Source organism: Rhodnius prolixus, unplaced genomic scaffold, assembly GCF_049639745.1.
Source record: "Rhodnius prolixus isolate KJV_2025 unplaced genomic scaffold, Rpr scaffold_11, whole genome shotgun sequence".
Taxonomy (NCBI): Eukaryota; Metazoa; Arthropoda; class Insecta; order Hemiptera; family Reduviidae; genus Rhodnius; species Rhodnius prolixus.
The window spans coordinates 13,048,040-13,067,957 of NW_027411625.1; the positions used below are offsets into that span (position 1 = coordinate 13,048,040).

At 28.9% G+C, this 19,918-nt stretch overlaps 2 protein-coding genes across 4 annotated transcripts in view; one reads left to right on the forward strand and one right to left on the reverse strand.

Moving 5' to 3' along the window:
* The window catches only part of LOC141459461 (uncharacterized), a 30,321-nt gene extending 12,294 nt beyond the window's left edge, over window positions 1-18,027 (forward strand). For all 3 annotated transcript variants that reach the window (XM_074138578.1, XM_074138576.1, XM_074138575.1), the window contains 3 exons: window positions 14,774-14,959; window positions 15,570-15,668; window positions 17,749-18,027. In XM_074138578.1, coding sequence (XP_073994679.1) covers window positions 14,774-14,959; window positions 15,570-15,668; window positions 17,749-17,850 — 387 coding nt within the window. In that variant the 3' untranslated portion in view covers window positions 17,851-18,027. The remainder of the gene's footprint in view (window positions 1-14,773; window positions 14,960-15,569; window positions 15,669-17,748) is intronic.
* Shal (Potassium voltage-gated channel protein Shal) overlaps window positions 17,018-19,918 on the reverse strand; it is a 37,526-nt gene continuing 34,625 nt past the window's right edge. Inside the window, exon 5 of the mRNA XM_074138573.1 lies at window positions 17,018-17,146. Within this exon, the coding sequence (XP_073994674.1) occupies window positions 17,033-17,146 (114 nt within the window). The 3' untranslated portion in view covers window positions 17,018-17,032. The remainder of the gene's footprint in view (window positions 17,147-19,918) is intronic.

A 19,918-nucleotide genomic window follows, 5' to 3' on the forward strand; every position in this document is an offset into this window, starting at 1 on the left:
CCCTGGAAACAGTGAAATATTTAACTTCAAATATCTTGTAAACTACTCGATAGATTTTGTTCATGATTTCGTTCATATTTTATCTGTATATGAAGACATCTATTGTCTTTAATTGTATAAAATTTCGTAAAAATCTGTGAAGTAGAATACGAGATGTTTTGAGTTAAACTATGTCTTCGTTGGAATCAGTGAAATATTTAACTTCAAATATCTGCAAAACTATTTGATAGATTTTGTTCATATTTTATCTGTATATGGAAACATCTATTGTCTTTAATTGTGTAAAATTTCGTAAAAATCTGTCGAGTAGAATACAAGATATTTAGAGTTAAATTTTGGTTTCGTTTAAAAAAGTGAAATCTTTAACTTCAAATATCTTGTAAACTACTCAATAGATTTTGTTCATGATTTCGTTCATATTTTATCTGTATATGGAGACATCTATTGTCTTTAATTGTATAAAATTTCGTAAAAATCTGTGAAGTAGAATACGAGATATTTTGAGTTAAACTTTGTCTTCGTTGGAATCAGTGAAATATTTCACTTCAAATATCTCGTAAACCACTCGATAGATTTTATTCATATTTTATCAGTATTTGGAGACATCTATTGTCTATAATTGTATAAAATCTAGTAAAAATCTATCGTTTAGTAAAGGAGATATTTAGAGTTAAACATTGTCTTCCCTGGAAACAGTGAAATATTTAACTTCAAATATCTCGTAAACCACTCGATAGATTTTGTTCATATTTTATATGTATTGTCTTTAATTGTATAAAATTTAGTAAAAATCTGTGGAGTAGAATACGAGATATTTAGATTTAAACATTGTGTTCGTTGGAATCAGTGAAATATTTCACTTGAAATATCTCGTAAACCACTCGATAGATTTTGTTCATATTTTATCTGTATATGGAGACGTCTATAGTCTTTAATTGTGTAAAATTTCGTAAAAACCTGTGGAGTAGAATACAAGATATTTAGAATTAAATTTTGGTTTCGTTTAAAAAAGTGAAATATTTAACTTCAAATATCTCGTAAACTACTCGATAGATTTCGTTCACTTTTTATTCGTATATGAAGACATCTATTGTCTATAATTGTATAAATTGTCGTAAAAATCTATCGTTTAGTAATGGAGATATTTAGAGTAAAACTTTGTCTTTGTTAGAAACAGTGAAATATTAACCTTCAAATATCTGCAAAACTACTCGATAGATTTTGTTCATATTTAATCGGTATATGCAGACGTCTATTGTCTTTAATTGTATAAAATTTAGTAAAAATCTGTGGAGTAGATTACGAGATATTTAGAGTTAAACTTTGTCTTCGTTGGAATCAGTGAAATATTTCACTTGAAATATCTGCAAAACTACTCGATAGATTTTGTTCATATTTTATCTGTATATGGAAACATCTATTGTCTTTGTGTATAATTTCGTAAATTTCTGTCGAGTAGAATACAAGATATTTAGAGTTAAATTTTGGTTTCGTTTAAAAAAGTGAAACATTTAACTTCAAATGTCTTGTAAACAACTGGATAGATTTTGTTCATATTTTACCTGTATATGGAGACGTCTATTGTCTTTAATTGTATAAAATTTAGTAAAAATCTGTGGAGTAGAATACGAGATATTTACAGTTAAACTTTGTCTTTGTTAGAAACAGTGAAATATTAACCTTCAAATATCTGCAAAACTACTCGATAGATTTTGTTCATATTTTATCTGTATATGGAGACGTCTATTGTATTTAATTATATAAAATTTAGTAAAAATCAGTGGAGGTGAATACGAGATATTTAGAGTTAAACTTTGTCTCCGTTGGAAACAGTGAAATATTTCACTTCAAATATCTCGTAAACAACTCGATGGATTTTGTTTATATTTTATCTGTATTGTCTTTAATTGTGTATAATTTCGTAAATTTCTGTCGAGTAGAATACAAGATATTTAGAGTTAAATTTTGGTTTCGTTTAAAAAAGTGAAACATTTAACTTCAAATGTCTTGTAAACAACTGGATAGATTTTGTTCATATTTTACCTGTATATGGAGACGTCTATTGTCTTTAATTGTGTATAATTTCGTAAAAACCTGTCGAGTAGAATACAAGATATTTAGAGTTAAATTTTGGTTTCGTTTAAAAAAGTGAAATATTTAACTTCAAATGTCTGCACAACTACTCGATAGATTTTGTCCACATTTTATTCGTATATGGATTCATCTATAGTCTATAATTGTATAAAATGTTGTAAACATCTATCGTTTAGTAAAGGAAATATTTACAGTTAATCTTTGTCTTCGTTGGAACCAGTGAAATATTTAACTTCAAATTTCTCGTAAACCACTCGACAGATTTTGTTCATATTTTACCTGTGTATGGAGACGTCTATTGTCTTTAATTGTATAAAATTTAGTAAAAATCTGTGGAGTAGAATACGAGATATTTAGAGTAAAACTTTGTCTTTGTTAGAAACAGTGAAATATTAACCTTCAAATATCTGCAAAACTACTCGATAGATTTTGTTCATATTTAATCGGTATATGCAGACGTCTATTGTCTTTAATTGTATAAAATTTAGTAAAAATCTGTGGAGTAGATTACGAGATATTTAGAGTTAAACTTTGTCTTCGTTGGAATCAGTGAAATATTTCACTTGAAATATCTGCAAAACTACTCGATAGATTTTGTTCATATTTTATCTGTATATGGAAACATCTATTGTTTAATTGTGTATAATTTCGTAAATTTCTGTCGAGTAGAATACAAGATATTTAGAGTTAAATTTTGGTTTCGTTTAAAAAAGTGAAACATTTAACTTCAAATGTCTTGTAAACAACTGGATAGATTTTGTTCATATTTTACCTGTATATGGAGACGTCTATTGTCTTTAATTGTATAAAATTTAGTAAAAATCTGTGAAGTAGAATACGAGATATTTAGAGTTAAACTTTGTCTTTGTTAGAAACAGTGAAATATTAACCTTCAAATATCTGCAAAACTACTCGATAGATTTTGTTCATATTTTATCTGTATATGGAGACGTCTATTGTATTTAATTGTGTAAAATTTCGTAAAAACCTGTCGAGTAGAATACAAGAAATTTAGAATTAAATTTTGGTTTCGTTTAAAAAAGTGAAATCTTTAACTTCAAATATCTCGTAAACCACTCGTTAGATTTTGTTCATATTTTATCTGTATATGGAGACGTCTATTGTCTATAATTGTATAAAATCTAGTAAAAATCTATCGTTTAGTAAAGGAGATATTTAGAGTTAAACTTTGTGTTCGTTGGAATCGGTGAAATATTTCACTTCAAATATCTCGTAAACCACTCGATGGATTTTGTTTATATTTTATCTGTATTGTCTTTAATTGTATAAAATTTAGTAAAAATCTGTGGAGTAGATTACGAGATATTTAGAGTTAAACTTTGTCTTCGTTGGAAACAGTGAAATATTTAACTTCAAATATCTGCAAAACTATTTGATACATTTTGTTCATATTTTATCTGTATATGGAAACATCTATTGTCTTTGTGTATAATTTCGTAAATTTCTGTCGAGTAGAATACAAGATATTTAGAGTAAAATTTTGGTTTCGTTTAAAAAAGTGAAACATTTAACTTCAAATGTCTTGTAAACAACTGGATAGATTTTGTTCATATTTTACCTGTATATGGAGACGTCTATTGTCTTTAATTGTATAAAATTTAGTAAAAATCTGTGGAGTAGAATACGAGATATTTACAGTTAAACTTTGTCTTTGTTAGAAACAGTGAAATATTAACCTTCAAATATCTGCAAAACTACTCGATAGATTTTGTTCATATTTTATCTGTATATGGAGACGTCTATTGTATTTAATTATATAAAATTTAGTAAAAATCAGTGGAGGTGAATACGAGATATTTAGAGTTAAACTTTGTCTCCGTTGGAAACAGTGAAATATTTCACTTCAAATATCTCGTAAACAACTCGATGGATTTTGTTTATATTTTATCTGTATTGTCTTTAATTGTGTATAATTTCGTAAATTTCTGTCGAGTAGAATACAAGATATTTAGAGTTAAATTTTGGTTTCGTTTAAAAAAGTGAAACATTTAACTTCAAATGTCTTGTAAACAACTGGATAGATTTTGTTCATATTTTACCTGTATATGGAGACGTCTATTGTCTTTAATTGTGTATAATTTCGTAAAAACCTGTCGAGTAGAATACAAGATATTTAGAGTTAAATTTTGGTTTCGTTTAAAAAAGTGAAATATTTAACTTCAAATGTCTGCACAACTACTCGATAGATTTTGTCCACATTTTATTCGTATATGGATTCATCTATAGTCTATAATTGTATAAAATGTTGTAAACATCTATCGTTTAGTAAAGGAAATATTTACAGTTAATCTTTGTCTTCGTTGGAACCAGTGAAATATTTAACTTCAAATTTCTCGTAAACCACTCGACAGATTTTGTTCATATTTTACCTGTGTATGGAGACGTCTATTGTCTTTAATTGTATAAAATTTAGTAAAAATCTGTGGAGTAGAATACGAGATATTTAGAGTAAAACTTTGTCTTTGTTAGAAACAGTGAAATATTAACCTTCAAATATCTGCAAAACTACTCGATAGATTTTGTTCATATTTAATCGGTATATGCAGACGTCTATTGTCTTTAATTGTATAAAATTTAGTAAAAATCTGTGGAGTAGATTACGAGATATTTAGAGTTAAACTTTGTCTTCGTTGGAATCAGTGAAATATTTCACTTGAAATATCTGCAAAACTACTCGATAGATTTTGTTCATATTTTATCTGTACATGGAAACATCTATTGTTTAATTGTGTATAATTTCGTAAATTTCTGTCGAGTAGAATACAAGATATTTAGAGTTAAATTTTGGTTTCGTTTAAAAAAGTGAAACATTTAACTTCAAATGTCTTGTAAACAACTGGATAGATTTTGTTCATATTTTACCTGTATATGGAGACGTCTATTGTCTTTAATTGTATAAAATTTAGTAAAAATCTGTGAAGTAGAATACGAGATATTTAGAGTTAAACTTTGTCTTTGTTAGAAACAGTGAAATATTAACCTTCAAATATCTGCAAAACTACTCGATAGATTTTGTTCATATTTTATCTGTATATGGAGACGTCTATTGTATTTAATTGTGTAAAATTTCGTAAAAACCTGTCGAGTAGAATACAAGAAATTTAGAATTAAATTTTGGTTTCGTTTAAAAAAGTGAAATCTTTAACTTCAAATATCTCGTAAACCACTCGTTAGATTTTGTTCATATTTTATCTGTATATGGAGACGTCTATTGTCTATAATTGTATAAAATCTAGTAAAAATCTATCGTTTAGTAAAGGAGATATTTAGAGTTAAACTTTGTGTTCGTTGGAATCGGTGAAATATTTCACTTCAAATATCTCGTAAACCACTCGATGGATTTTGTTTATATTTTATCTGTATTGTCTTTAATTGTGTAACATTTCGTAAAAATCTGTGGAGTAGAATACGAGATATTTAGAGTTAAACTTTGTCTTCGTTGGAAACAGTGAAATATTTAACTTCAAATATCTGCAAAACTATTTGATACATTTTGTTCATATTTTATCTGTATATGGAAACATCTATTGTCTTTGTGTATAATTTCGTAAATTTCTGTCGAGTAGAATACAAGATATTTAGAGTTAAATTTTGGTTTCGTTTAAAAAAGTGAAACATTTAACTTCAAATGTCTTGTAAACAACTGGATAGATTTTGTTCATATTTTACCTGTATATGGAGACGTCTATTGTCTTTAATTGTATAAAATTTAGTAAAAATCTGTGGAGTAGAATACGAGATATTTACAGTTAAACTTTGTCTTTGTTAGAAACAGTGAAATATTAACCTTCAAATATCTGCAAAACTACTCGATAGATTTTGTTCATATTTTATCTGTATATGGAGACGTCTATTGTATTTAATTGTGTAAAATTTCGTAAAAACCTGTCGAGTAGAATACAAGATATTTAGAATTAAATTTTGGTTTCGTTTAAAAAAGTGAAATCTTTAACTTCAAATATCTCATAAACTACTCGATAGATTTCGTTCACATTTTATTCGTATATGGAGACATCTATTGTCTATAATTGTGTAAAATGTCGTAATCATCTATCGTTTAGTAAAAGAGACATTTAGAGTTAAACTTTGTCTTCGTTGGAAACAGTGAAATATTTAACTTCAAATATCTCGTAAACCTCTCGATGGATTTTGTTTATATTTTATCTGTATTGTCTTTAATTGTGTAACATTTCGTAAAAATCTGTGGAGTAGAATACGAGATATTTAGAGTTAAACTTTGTCTTTGTTAAAAACAGTGAACTATTAACCTTCAAATATCTGCAAAACTACTCAATAGATTTTGTTAATATTTTATCTGTATTGTCTTTAATTGTGTAAAATTTCTTAAAAATCTGTGGAGTAGAATACGAGATATTTAGAGTTAAACTTTGTCTACGTTGGAATCAGTGAAATATTTCACTTGAAATATCTCGTAAACCACTCTATAGATTTTGTTCATATTTTATCTGTATATAGAGACGTCTATTGTCTTTAATTGTGTATAATTTCGTAAAAACCTGTCGAGTAGAATACAAGATATTTAGAGTTAAATTTTGGTTTCGTTTAAAAAAGTGAAATATTTAACTTCAAATATCTCGTAAACCACCCGTTAGATTTTGTTCATATTTTATCTGTATATGGAGACGTCTATTGTCTATAATTGTATAAAATCTAGTAAAAATCTATCGTTTAGTAAAGGAGATATTTAGAGTTAAACTTTGTGTTCGTTGGAATCGGTGAAATATTTCACTTCAAATATCTCGTAAACCACTCGATGGATTTTGTTTATATTTTATCTGTATTGTCTTTAATTGTGTAACATTTCGTAAAAATCTGTGGAGTAGAATACGAGATATTTAGAGTTAAACTTTGTCTTCGTTGGAAACAGTGAAATATTTAACTTCAAATATCTGCAAAACTATTTGATACATTTTGTTCATATTTTATCTGTATATGGAAACATCTATTGTCTTTGTGTATAATTTCGTAAATTTCTGTCGAGTAGAATACAAGATATTTAGAGTTAAATTTTGGTTTCGTTTAAAAAAGTGAAACATTTAACTTCAAATGTCTTGTAAACAACTGGATAGATTTTGTTCATATTTTACCTGTATATGGAGACGTCTATTGTCTTTAATTGTATAAAATTTAGTAAAAATCTGTGGAGTAGAATACGAGATATTTACAGTTAAACTTTGTTTTTGTTAGAAACAGTGAAATATTAACCTTCAAATATCTGCAAAACTACTCGATAGATTTTGTTCATATTTTATCTGTATATGGAGACGTCTATTGTATTTAATTGTGTAAAATTTCGTAAAAACCTGTCGAGTAGAATACAAGATATTTAGAATTAAATTTTGCTTTCGTTTAAAAAAGTGAAATCTTTAACTTCAAATATCTCATAAACTACTCGATAGATTTCGTTCACATTTTATTCGTATATGGAGACATCTATTGTCTATAATTGTGTAAAATGTCGTAATCATCTATCGTTTAGTAAAAGAGACATTTAGAGTTAAACTTTGTCTTCGTTGGAAACAGTGAAATATTTAACTTCAAATATCTCGTAAACCTCTCGATGGATTTTGTTTATATTTTATCTGTATTGTCTTTAATTGTGTAACATTTCGTAAAAATCTGTGGAGTAGAATACGAGATATTTAGAGTTAAACTTTGTCTTTGTTAAAAACAGTGAAATATTAACCTTCAAATATCTGCAAAACTACTCAATAGATTTTGTTAATATTTTATCTGTATTGTCTTTAATTGTGTAAAATTTCTTAAAAATCTGTGGAGTAGAATACGAGATATTTAGAGTTAAACTTTGTCTACGTTGGAATCAGTGAAATATTTCACTTGAAATATCTCGTAAACCACTCTATAGATTTTGTTCATATTTTATCTGTATATAGAGACGTCTATTGTCTTTAATTGTGTATAATTTCGTAAAAACCTGTCGAGTAGAATACAAGATATTTAGAGTTAAATTTTGGTTTCGTTTAAAAAAGTGAAATATTTAACTTCAAATGTCTGCACAACTACTCGATAGATTTTGTCCACATTTTATTCGTATATGGATTCATCTATAGTCTATAATTGTATAAAATGTTGTAAACATCTATCGTTTAGTAAAGGAAATATTTACAGTTAAACTTTGTCTTCGTTGGAACCAGTGAAATATTTAACTTCAAATTTCTCGTAAACCACTCGACAGATTTTGTTCATATTTTACCTGTGTATGGAGACGTCTATTGTCTTTAATTGTATAAAATTTAGTAAAAATCTGTGGAGTAGAATACGAGATATTTAGAGTAAAACTTTGTCTTTGTTAGAAACAGTGAAATATTAACCTTCAAATATCTGCAAAACTACTCGATAGATTTTGTTCATATTTAATCGGTATATGCAGACGTCTATTGTCTTTAATTGTATAAAATTTAGTAAAAATCTGTGGAGTAGATTACGAGATATTTAGAGTTAAACTTTGTCTTCGTTGGAATCAGTGAAATATTTCACTTGAAATATCTGCAAAACTACTCGATAGATTTTGTTCATATTTTATCTGTATATGGAAACATCTATTGTCTTTAATTGTGTATAATTTCGTAAATTTCTGTCGAGTAGAATACAAGATATTTAGAGTTAAATTTTGGTTTCGTTTAAAAAAGTGAAACATTTAACTTCAAATGTCTTGTAAACAACTGGATAGATTTTGTTCATATTTTACCTGTATATGGAGACGTCTATTGTCTTTAATTGTATAAAATTTAGTAAAAATCTGTGAAGTAGAATACGAGATATTTAGAGTTAAACTTTGTCTTTGTTAGAAACAGTGAAATATTAACCTTCAAATATCTGCAAAACTACTCGATAGATTTTGTTCATATTTTATCTGTATATGGAGACGTCTATTGTATTTAATTGTGTAAAATTTCGTAAAAACCTGTCGAGTAGAATACAAGATATTTAGAATTAAATTTTGGTTTCGTTTAAAAAAGTGAAATCTTTAACTTCAAATATCTCGTAAACCACTCGTTAGATTTTGTTCATATTTTATCTGTATATGGAGACGTCTATTGTCTATAATTGTATAAAATCTAGTAAAAATCTATCGTTTAGTAAAGGAGATATTTAGAGTTAAACTTTGTGTTCGTTGGAATCGGTGAAATATTTCACTTCAAATATCTCGTAAACCACTCGATGGATTTTGTTTATATTTTATCTGTATTGTCTTTAATTGTGTAACATTTCGTAAAAATCTGTGGAGTAGAATACGAGATATTTAGAGTTAAACTTTGTCTTCGTTGGAAACAGTGAAATATTTAACTTCAAATATCTGCAAAACTATTTGATACATTTTGTTCATATTTTATCTGTATATGGAAACATCTATTGTCTTTGTGTATCATTTCGTAAATTTCTGTCGAGAAGAATACAAGATATTTAGAGTTAAATTTTGGTTTCGTTTAAAAAAGTGAAACATTTAACTTCAAATGTCTTGTAAACAACTGGATAGATTTTGTTCATATTTTACCTGTATATGGAGACGTCTATTGTCTTTAATTGTATAAAATTTAGTAAAAATCTGTGGAGTAAAATACGAGATATTTACAGTTAAACTTTGTCTTTGTTAGAAACAGTGAAATATTAACCTTCAAATATCTGCAAAACTACTCGATAGATTTTGTTCATATTTTATCTGTATATGGAGACGTCTATTGTATTTAATTGTGTAAAATTTCGTAAAAACCTGTCGAGTAGAATACAAGATATTTAGAATTAAATTTTGGTTTCGTTTAAAAAAGTGAAATCTTTAACTTCAAATATCTCATAAACTACTCGATAGATTTCGTTCACATTTTATTCGTATATGGAGACATCTATTGTCTATAATTGTGTAAAATGTCGTAATCATCTATCGTTTAGTAAAAGAGACATTTAGAGTTAAACTTTGTCTTCGTTGGAAACAGTGAAATATTTAACTTCAAATATCTCGTAAACCTCTCGATGGATTTTGTTTATATTTTATCTGTATTGTCTTTAATTGTGTAACATTTCGTAAAAATCTGTGGAGTAGAATACGAGATATTTAGAGTTAAACTTTGTCTTCGTTGGAAACAGTGAAATATTTAACTTCAAATATCTGCAAAACTATTTGATAGATTTTGTTCATATTTTATCTGTATATGGAAACATCTATTGTCTTTAATTGTGTAAAATTTCGTAAAAATCTGTCAAGTAGAATACAAGATATTTAGAGTTAAATTTTGGTTTCGTTTAAAAAACTGAAATCTTTAACTTCAAATATCTTGTAAACTACTCGATAGATTTTGTTCATGATTTCGTTCATATTTTATCTGTATATGAAGACATCTATTGTCTTTAATTGTATAAAATTTCGTAAAAATCTGTGAAGTAGAATACGAGATGTTTTGAGTTAAACTATGTCTTCGTTGAAATCAGTGAAATATTTAACTTCAAATATCTGCAAAACTATTTGATAGATTTTGTTCATATTTTATCTGTATATGGAAACATCTATTGTCTTTAATTGTGTAAAATTTCGTAAAAATCTGTCGAGTAGAATACAAGATATTTAGAGTTAAATTTTGGTTTCGTTTAAAAAAGTGAAATCTTTAACTTCAAATATCTTGTAAACTACTCAATAGATTTTGTTCATGATTTCGTTCATATTTTATCTGTATATGGAGACATCTATTGTCTTTAATTGTATAAAATTTCGTAAAAATCTGTGAAGTAGAATACGAGATATTTTGAGTTAAACTTTGTCTTCGTTGGAATCAGTGAAATATTTCACTTCAAATATCTCGTAAACCACTCGATAGATTTTATTCATATTTTGGAGACATCTATCGTCTATAATTGTATAAAATGTCGTAAAAATCTATCGTTTAGTAAAGGAGATATTTAGAGTTAAACATTGTCTTCCCTGGAAACAGTGAAATATTTAACTTCAAATATCTCGTAAACCACTCGATAGATTTTGTTCATATTTTATATGTATTGTCTTTATTTGTATAAAATTTAGTAAAAATCTGTGGAGTAGAATGCGAGATATTTAGATTTAAACATTGTGTTCGTTGGAATCAGTGAAATATTTCACTTGAAATATCTCGTAAACCACTCGATAGATTTTGTTCATATTTTATCTGTATATGGAGACATCTATTGTCTATAATTGTGTAAAATGTCGTAAACATCTATCGTTTAGTAAAGGAGATATTTAGAGTTAAACTTTGTCTTGGTTGAAAACAGTGAAATATTTAACTTCAAATATCTCGTAAACCACTTGATAGATTTTGTTTATATTTTATCTGTATATAGAGACGTCTATTGTCTTTAATTGTCTAAAATTTCGTAAAAACCTGTCGAGTAGAATACAAGATATTTAGAATTAAATTTTGGTTTCGTTTAAAAAAGTGAAATATTTAACTTCAAATATCTCGTAAACTACTCGATAGATTTCGTTCACATTTTATTCGTATATGAAGACATCTATTGTCTATAATTGTATAAAATGTCGTAAACATCTATCGTTTAGTAAAGGAGATATTTAGAGTTAAACTTTGTCTTTGTTAGAAACAGTGAAATATTAACCTTTAAATATCTGCAAAACTACTTAATAGATTTTGTTCATATTTTATCCGTATATGCAGACGTCTATTGTCTTTAATTATATAAAATTTAGTAAAAATCAGAGGAGGTGAATACGAGATATTTAGAGTTAAACTTTGTCTTCGTTGGAATCAGTGAAATATTTCACTTGAAATATCTCGTAAACCACTCGAACGATTTTGTTCATATTTTATCTGCATATGGAGACGTCTATTGTATTTAATTGTGTAAAATTTCGTAAAAACCTGTCGAGTAGAATACAAGATATTTAAAATTAAATTTTGGTTTCGTTTAAAAAAGTGAAATCTTTAACTTCAAATATCTCATAAACTACTCGATAGATTTCGTTCACATTTTATTCGTATATGGAGACATCTATTGTCTATAATTGTGTAAAATGTCGTAATCATCTATCGTTTAGTAAAGGAGATATTTAGAGTTAAACTTTGTCTTAGTTGGAAACAGTGAAATATTTAACTTCAAATATCTCGTAAACCACTCGATAGATTTTGTTCATATTTTATCTGTATATGGAGACGTCTATTGACTTCAATTGTATAAAATTTAGTAAAAATCTGTGAAGTAGAATACGAGATATTTAGAGTTAAACTTTGTGTTCGTTGGAATCAGTGAAATATTTCACTTGAAATATCTCGTAAACCACTTGTTAGATTTTGTTCATTTTTTATCTGTATATGGAGAGGTCTATTGTCTATAATTGTATAAAATCTAGTAAAAATCTATCGTTTAGTAAAGGAGATATTTAGAGTTAAACTTTGTGTTCGTTGGAATCGGTGAAATATTTCACTTCAAATATCTCGTAAACCACTCGATGGATTTTGTTTATATTTTATCTGTATTGTCTTTAATTGTGTAACATTTCGTAAAAATCTGTGGAGTAGAATACGAGATATTTAGAGTTAAACTTTGTCTTCGTTGGAAACAGTGAAATATTTAACTTCAAATATCTGCAAAACTATTTGATAGATTTTGTTCATATTTTATCTGTATATGGAAACATTTATTGTCTTTAATTGTTTAAAATTTCGTAAAAATCGGTCGAGTAGAATACAAGATATTTAGAGTTAAACTTTGTCTACGTTGGAATCAGTGAAATATTTCACTTGAAATATCTCGTAAACCACTCGATAGATTTTGTTCATATTTTATCTGTATATGGAGACGTCTATTGTCTTTAATTGTGTAAAATGTCGTAAGAATCTATTGTTTAGTAAAGGAGATATTTAGAGTTAAACTTTGTCTTCGTTGGAAACAGTGGATTATTTAACTTAAAATATCTCGTAAACCACTCGATAGATTTTGTTCATATTTTATCTGTATATGGAGACGTCTATTGTCTTTAATTGTATAAAATTTAGTAAAAATCTGTGGAGTAGAATACGAGATATTTAGAGTTAAACTTTGTGTTCGTTTAAAAAAGTGAAATCTTTAACTTCAAATATCTCGTGAACTTCTCGATAGATTTCGTTCACATTTTATCTGTATATGGAAACATATATAGTCTTTAATTGTGTAAAATTTCGTAAAAATCTGTCGAGTAGAATACAAGATATTTAGAGTTAAATTTTGTTTTTTTTTAAAAAAGTGAAATATTTAACTTCAAATATCTCGTAAACCACTCGATAGATTTTGTTCATATTTTATCTGTATATGGAGACATCTACATATATTCGTTAATTATATACAATTTAGTAAAAATCTGTGGAGTAGAATACGAGATATTTAGAGTTAAACTTTGTTTTCGTTTAAAACAGTGAAATCTTTAACTTCAAATATCTGGAAAACTACTAGATAGAATTTGTAACAAGATGAAGAAGAACGTTTTTTGAAAATGCCATTTTTGCTCATTTTCAGCAACTTATTTCTCGATACTTAATGTATGTTTTTGCAAAAAAAATTACAGTTATAAAGGAGGTTTACCCTATATTTTAATGAAAATTTGGTAATTTTACTTTTTATAGAAAAAGAGAAAAAAATTGTTTAATTTGGGTGTTTTTCAACTTTACGCTTTTTCTTGCAGTTTTTGACGATCAACCGGACTGTTTTAATGTAGAATGTTATATTTTGGTAGTGTTGCAATTCCTTCTAATTTCAAACCTTCATAACTCGATTCCTATTGATCAGTTTTTAATGAAATCTTGGTACTTTTCCGTTAGCCGGGCGCAAGCGAAAAACCGTATTGGGTAAAACTGTTTTCTTTACAATTCATTGATATTTGTTTATAGTTGAACTTGTTTTGCTTACTATTAATTAATATTTGTTTATAGTTGAACATTTTCGACTTTTTTCCGTTGACTTGGCTCGCGTTTGGTTCACAATAGGCGACATTTGCGCCCGGCTAACGGAAAAGTACCGAAATCTTTACCGAATTGTAGACAAAGCTTAGCTCTGTAACTGATATTAATCGCAATGTTCTAGTCATAATAGTTAATGAGATGTAGCAGGTTAAATTTTGGTGGTTTTGCTATACCTTAAAATTTCGAACTTTTATAACTCGTAGCATATTTATCAGATTTCAATGAAATCTTTACCAAACTGCAGAGAAAAGTTTCTGTTTCGTTTTTCAGTACATAATAATAAAGCTGATTGAATTTTGAAAAATAATTCTCTTTTTGTCTTCTTGTGTAGCAGAAATAACATGTTTTTAAAAGTAATTAATTGTTTCTGATCGAGCCGAATTTTGGGTAGAGCCGAAATGGGTATTCTGGTGTGACTAAAATACAAAATGTACTAATCTCACCGATGTTATCGTCCGACAGTGCCGTCTAGATGGTACGTCTATCTCTTTGGTCTAATTATGTTTTGAACGGTTTGAGAGAAACTTTTGGCCGGGATTCGGACTTTTCCAGTGTTTTTAAGCCCATGTTGTATAGAAACTCACAACACACTTTACTTTAAATCTTTGTAGAGTTCTATAGCATCCTTAGAATTCTGCAATTTAATAACTTACTCTTTTTGTTTTCCTTAATTATAAATTTTCTCTTAAATTGTTTCACAGATTGATGAACAATGGGAAGGACTGATTGAATTGGAGAAAAAAGAATGTGAAGAATTGAACGCTGAGAAGGATGTTATCGAGAGCCAAATGAAGAACGAACACCTGGCGGCCAGCAAGGAAACTTTAAACAAATCTAGCACCCTATCAATCGACAAAAATACTAACAAATTGCCTCCGTCCAGAGTGGTAAAGTAGTAAATAAACTCAACCAAAATGTACTGAACCTGGACTAACTGTCACATACCGTGAGTGTGACCCGATTCAATCGCATGTGATCATATAGTGCTATCCAGAAGAGTGAGAGCTTACAACTCAACATTCACAACTCAATCTCTAATTAACAAACTTTACAGGCCTTACACTTACTATTATAGAATCCGTGTGTAATTATAGTGCAGAGGAGTGTGAACTAACATTGTATCTTCACTAATAAACTCAAACACTGTGCTGGAGCTGAAATAACTGTCACACATCGTGATTGTAGCGTCAATCATCTTGCATACATTGCACTAAATACTCTTACAATAACTAGTCAGTGCAGCCACAATCTGAATGTGGCCTTAATTCTCTTACGAAACTTGTGTCCATACCCTGTTGTCTAGAGAATCGTAAGCTGATTAATGAAATCTATACTAATAGTAAATTTCACTAGTTTGAGGAATATCCTAAGTTCGAAAAAACTCTTTTTACAATTTATGCTGTCATTTTTAATTTCTCAATATTCGTACAAATCTACATCGCTGTCCCATAGTGTGAATTGATTACAAAAATTGATTTTGACTTTTAAACTTTTTAGGGAAACTACACAATCATAGCAAAGCGATTACAAGGCGAAATAAAAAATCTGGAACAAAATGTGGCTGATATGAAAGCAAGACTACAACATGAGCTTGAGGTAAGTGAGGCAAGCGCGCCTCTTTTCCCTTTTTCATAGTTTCTTTAGTCTCGTCCCATTTTGCAAACAATTGTATAATTAATTGCAGGTCGAATTTTTCCTTAGCCATATATAATACATATATCCTAAATTTACCATAAATTGTTTTCTACACCGAGACGATTCGCAGAATAGTGGAATAGGTTACAAAAAATCTCAACACGAGACTCCTATATATAGGACGCCATGTATTTCACTGCAACTAAGACCCCCGAACTCCTATACAACTCTATCCTTTAAAAAACCAACGGACGTCTAAAAATCTTCACTACTCTAGACTCACGTATACATCTACACTGACTACACTGACCTACGCTTGCCCTGTACGCACGGACACTGGTAAGACTGCAACGAATAAGCTGTAATTTTTTAACGCTTAAGTGATACGAATCGCCTGCGGGGCACTGTGTTTCATGCAGAATGAACGAAGTCACAGGGAGCTGAGAGTACTAACAATGACAGGTTTTATGACCAGGACAGCAAACGTTTCTAGAGAAAACAGAAGATGGACAAAACTTCCTGCTCGACAAAAAAAACAGACCAACAATTAAAACCTAAACTACCACAGGACACACTTTCAAACTTAACAAACAGCAAATGATTTTTTTAAATGTGCTATTGTGTTAGAATTATTTGCAATTTTTAAAGCCGAAAGAAACTTTCTAAAAAATTATTGGTATTTTTAATCTTAGAAATAGTTACTCCCACAACTTTTTTCAATGTCTGCCTTTGGCATATTCGCCATTCGACTCCGCGATCTTCGTAAAGGGTAACTGCTGCTTTAACTTGTCGCAGTTACTCATAACTGAAAAAAAACATGTTATTACAAAGTTTTTGATATTGATCATTTTTAAGAATAATTTATTTTTAATTTCGTTTAAGAACTCAGTACGATTTGGAACCAAATTGAGATTTCAGTGTAACAAAAGCTTTTGATTCAGTAATCCTACCTCATTCTTCATGCTATTTATTAATAAGAATATTCTTTCAGCGGGTGCAGGCTGAAAGTGTATTCAACAATTCATATTTTAACATATTTTGCTCATTGCGTTCAGCGTATGCATTTAGGACTTTTTGATTTTTATCAAAAAAATTATGCACAGGCCTATAACGCACCTTCAGACCGGACGAATGGTAAGCCTAAATAAAGCTTCATCAACGTTTTACGATGATTGCTAAAAAATATATGTACGCATTTCTTTCTTAGAGTGAAACACTTCATAATGTTTTTAACAAGCACTGTGTAAATCAAAGAGTCTTGCTCTTAAATTTTACTTAGAGGTAACTTTCTCTTTTTAAGAGGATGTAAGTAATCGAGCAGATTTTCAATTTTGACTTACCTGATAGGCTTGTTTTGAAGACTCCTGAGTATGTAAAAGTGGATAAGTGGCTTTTAAAAAAATGTGTATGGGTGTCGTTATGTGCGTGGCCAGAATTACCTAAAAACGAAAAATTGTAGAAAGTCTTACAATTTATATTAGGTTCAGGTGCAACCAATAAGCTTTTGAGGGGGAAAAACAGCAGGAAAAGACAAATGAATGAATTGTAATTATTAAAATTATTAGAGTATATTGTACATTATGTTTGCGAGGATTCTGTCAATAAAATTCTAGCTATTCGACAAATTTATTATTTTCTTCTGGGCCCAGATTGAACAGATATATTAATTAATGCAGAACAAATATGGAGGGGATTAATGGAATTGGGCTCTCCTCTAAAGTTTATTTTTAATATACTGAACGATTCAAAAATCTGCATAATATTTATGAGTGTGAACTAACAAAAATTAAAGTTGAAAGAATATCAATCCCACTACAAATTTTAATTTGAATCTGTACATAACGTTTGTTAGGCCTTTCACTATAGCTCGAAACTTTTTCTTAAGGAAGGTTCACTAATAATGTTAAATTATCAATGTAATATTTAAAGTGTTGATACATCTTACATCAGATGATGCTTGTCAAAGCCGTGACATCTAACCATGTTCTTTGTTTTATTATTGTTATTTTTTTATTTTATTTATTTTTATTTTTTGTCACAGCATAAAGCTTCAATTGAGACCAAGGTACGAGAGATGCGAAGCGCTTTATCACTTCATAGAAGGCAAGATCCATTCACTGCTCCGACAACGCCAATTCAGTAACTTCCAAGCTCCTTGTATTATTTAAATATTTTAATAAGGCTGCTAAATAGTCAGAAATTTTTTGGTTAGATTGGAAATTTCCTGGGCTGCTTCTAGTGGGGATCTGGGAGAAAAGCCGGATTAATCAACAAAGGGGCCGGTGAGCAAGAGATTATAAGAGATATGAGTTACAAAGAAGTCCACCCATATTCATGATGTAAATAATGTTTGGATAGTGGTGCCCCCAGTTTGACCATGCCTCTAATCAGCTTCTTCGGATTATTTTATTATATAAAAGTAGAGTTTTGATTTTTGAAAAGATTAGAGACCCCCCCCCAAAAAAAACACAAAACAATCTTTATTCTTCCCATTGCAAAATAAGAGCATAAAGTTTATTTATTTAGGCTTGGCTTAACGCGTGACAACGTTAGAACGTTAATTTACTTAAATTACCTTTTACTATCCTCTAAAAAAACCTTAAGAAGCTTCTTGCTTTCATGTTTCCGGAGCTTCTTTAACTTGTAGAACCTAGTGCTTCGGATGTGCCGAAAAATGCCTGTCCATGGTGCTAAATACTCGTACAATGATGTATTTTACATGGCTTCCTCTGAATTTAAATTACGACTGTTCCTCACTATCTTACTGATTTCCAAAACTGTATTGTAACTGTATTTTCATAATAAAATGTATTTACTATGAAACGTGTGATTTATTTAATTTCCTAAAATAAGTTCTAATTCTTAGTGTAAGTTGTGGGTGTTCTCCCCGAGTGAGATTCAGAGCTTAATCCGGGTAAGTATTCGGACTCCAGACTTAGGGAACTAACTTCGATTGTCCCACACTCAGTACTGATTCTAAATTAAACCTTCGGTCTAGGCTGAGTGAGGTTTGGGACAAAAAAGTAGTCCACACCAATTTTTTTAATAATTCTATTCAAATCAATTAATTTTTATATATCTCTTCATTGTTTTTAGAGAAAAAAAATTATAGGTCGTAGACTATTTTCAGTCATTCATATAAATCATCAGATACGAATAACCTTCACTTTGTTTCCTTAAATTATCTTTGCTGTCATCCAATTCCTCAACCTACTTTTTAAACGTTTCGGACTTATTTGAATCTATCTTCAGTCCATAACATAATAACAATTTTTATTTATTTTATTTAAATACAAATTTGTCTTATTTCTACATGTACTTACTAGAAAAACCTTACTATATGTAATTATAAAAGCAATCTACTTTTTTTACAACCATGCTTCTATAGTGTTGTAAGTAATAAAAACTGCATTTTGCAGTGCATGTTTTCCTATCCTTACATTTCAACGTTCTACAATTCTAGACAAATCTTTTGTGTGAAAAAGTTAACTGATCTCTGGGTAACTTGTTCTCAATTTCAACCTTCGTTCTAGAACGTCATTGACTGCAATGTAAATGGCTCAAAGGGATAGAATTTAAACTTACGCGAAAAATGCCAGAAACGTTCCCGTGGAGTGATGATGAAAAAAATGCCCTCTTAAAATTACAACAAAAAAAATAGAAAGCAATTTGTTCGTATTATGTTCAGAGGAACCGCCATCGAAGGAATGTCCTCTTTAATGATAAAAACAAATCAATTCGGATAGTCATATGGCAGTCCTTTTCCCAGCCAACAACAATTGTTCTCGCGAGAAATTAAGAATGGGCCTCATTCGTTCAGAGTCAAGTATAACGGTAGAGGACTGCATAAAATTATTGACTATGGAGGAAAAAGATTGTCCAGAACATGTTTTAATAACTTCTGAGACCTTGTAAACTGGTGCACTATTTCTTTTAACTCTGTTTCAGACTTAGAAACTCAAGATTCTTGTGCTATTAAGTTAAGGAAATCACGACTTACAAAAATCTCATAGTTAATAAAAATATTTAATTTTTGCTCAATTCTTGGTATAATGTTTATTACAGACAGGTCAGCTCGTTGAGTCAAACCTTAGTATAATTATAGATATTACACTGGCCTATCTTTTTCCAATCCAACTATATATTTCCAGCAATGCCTTGATGTGCAGTTTAAAGCCCGTTTGAGTATCACAGCTGGCACCGAGCATTAC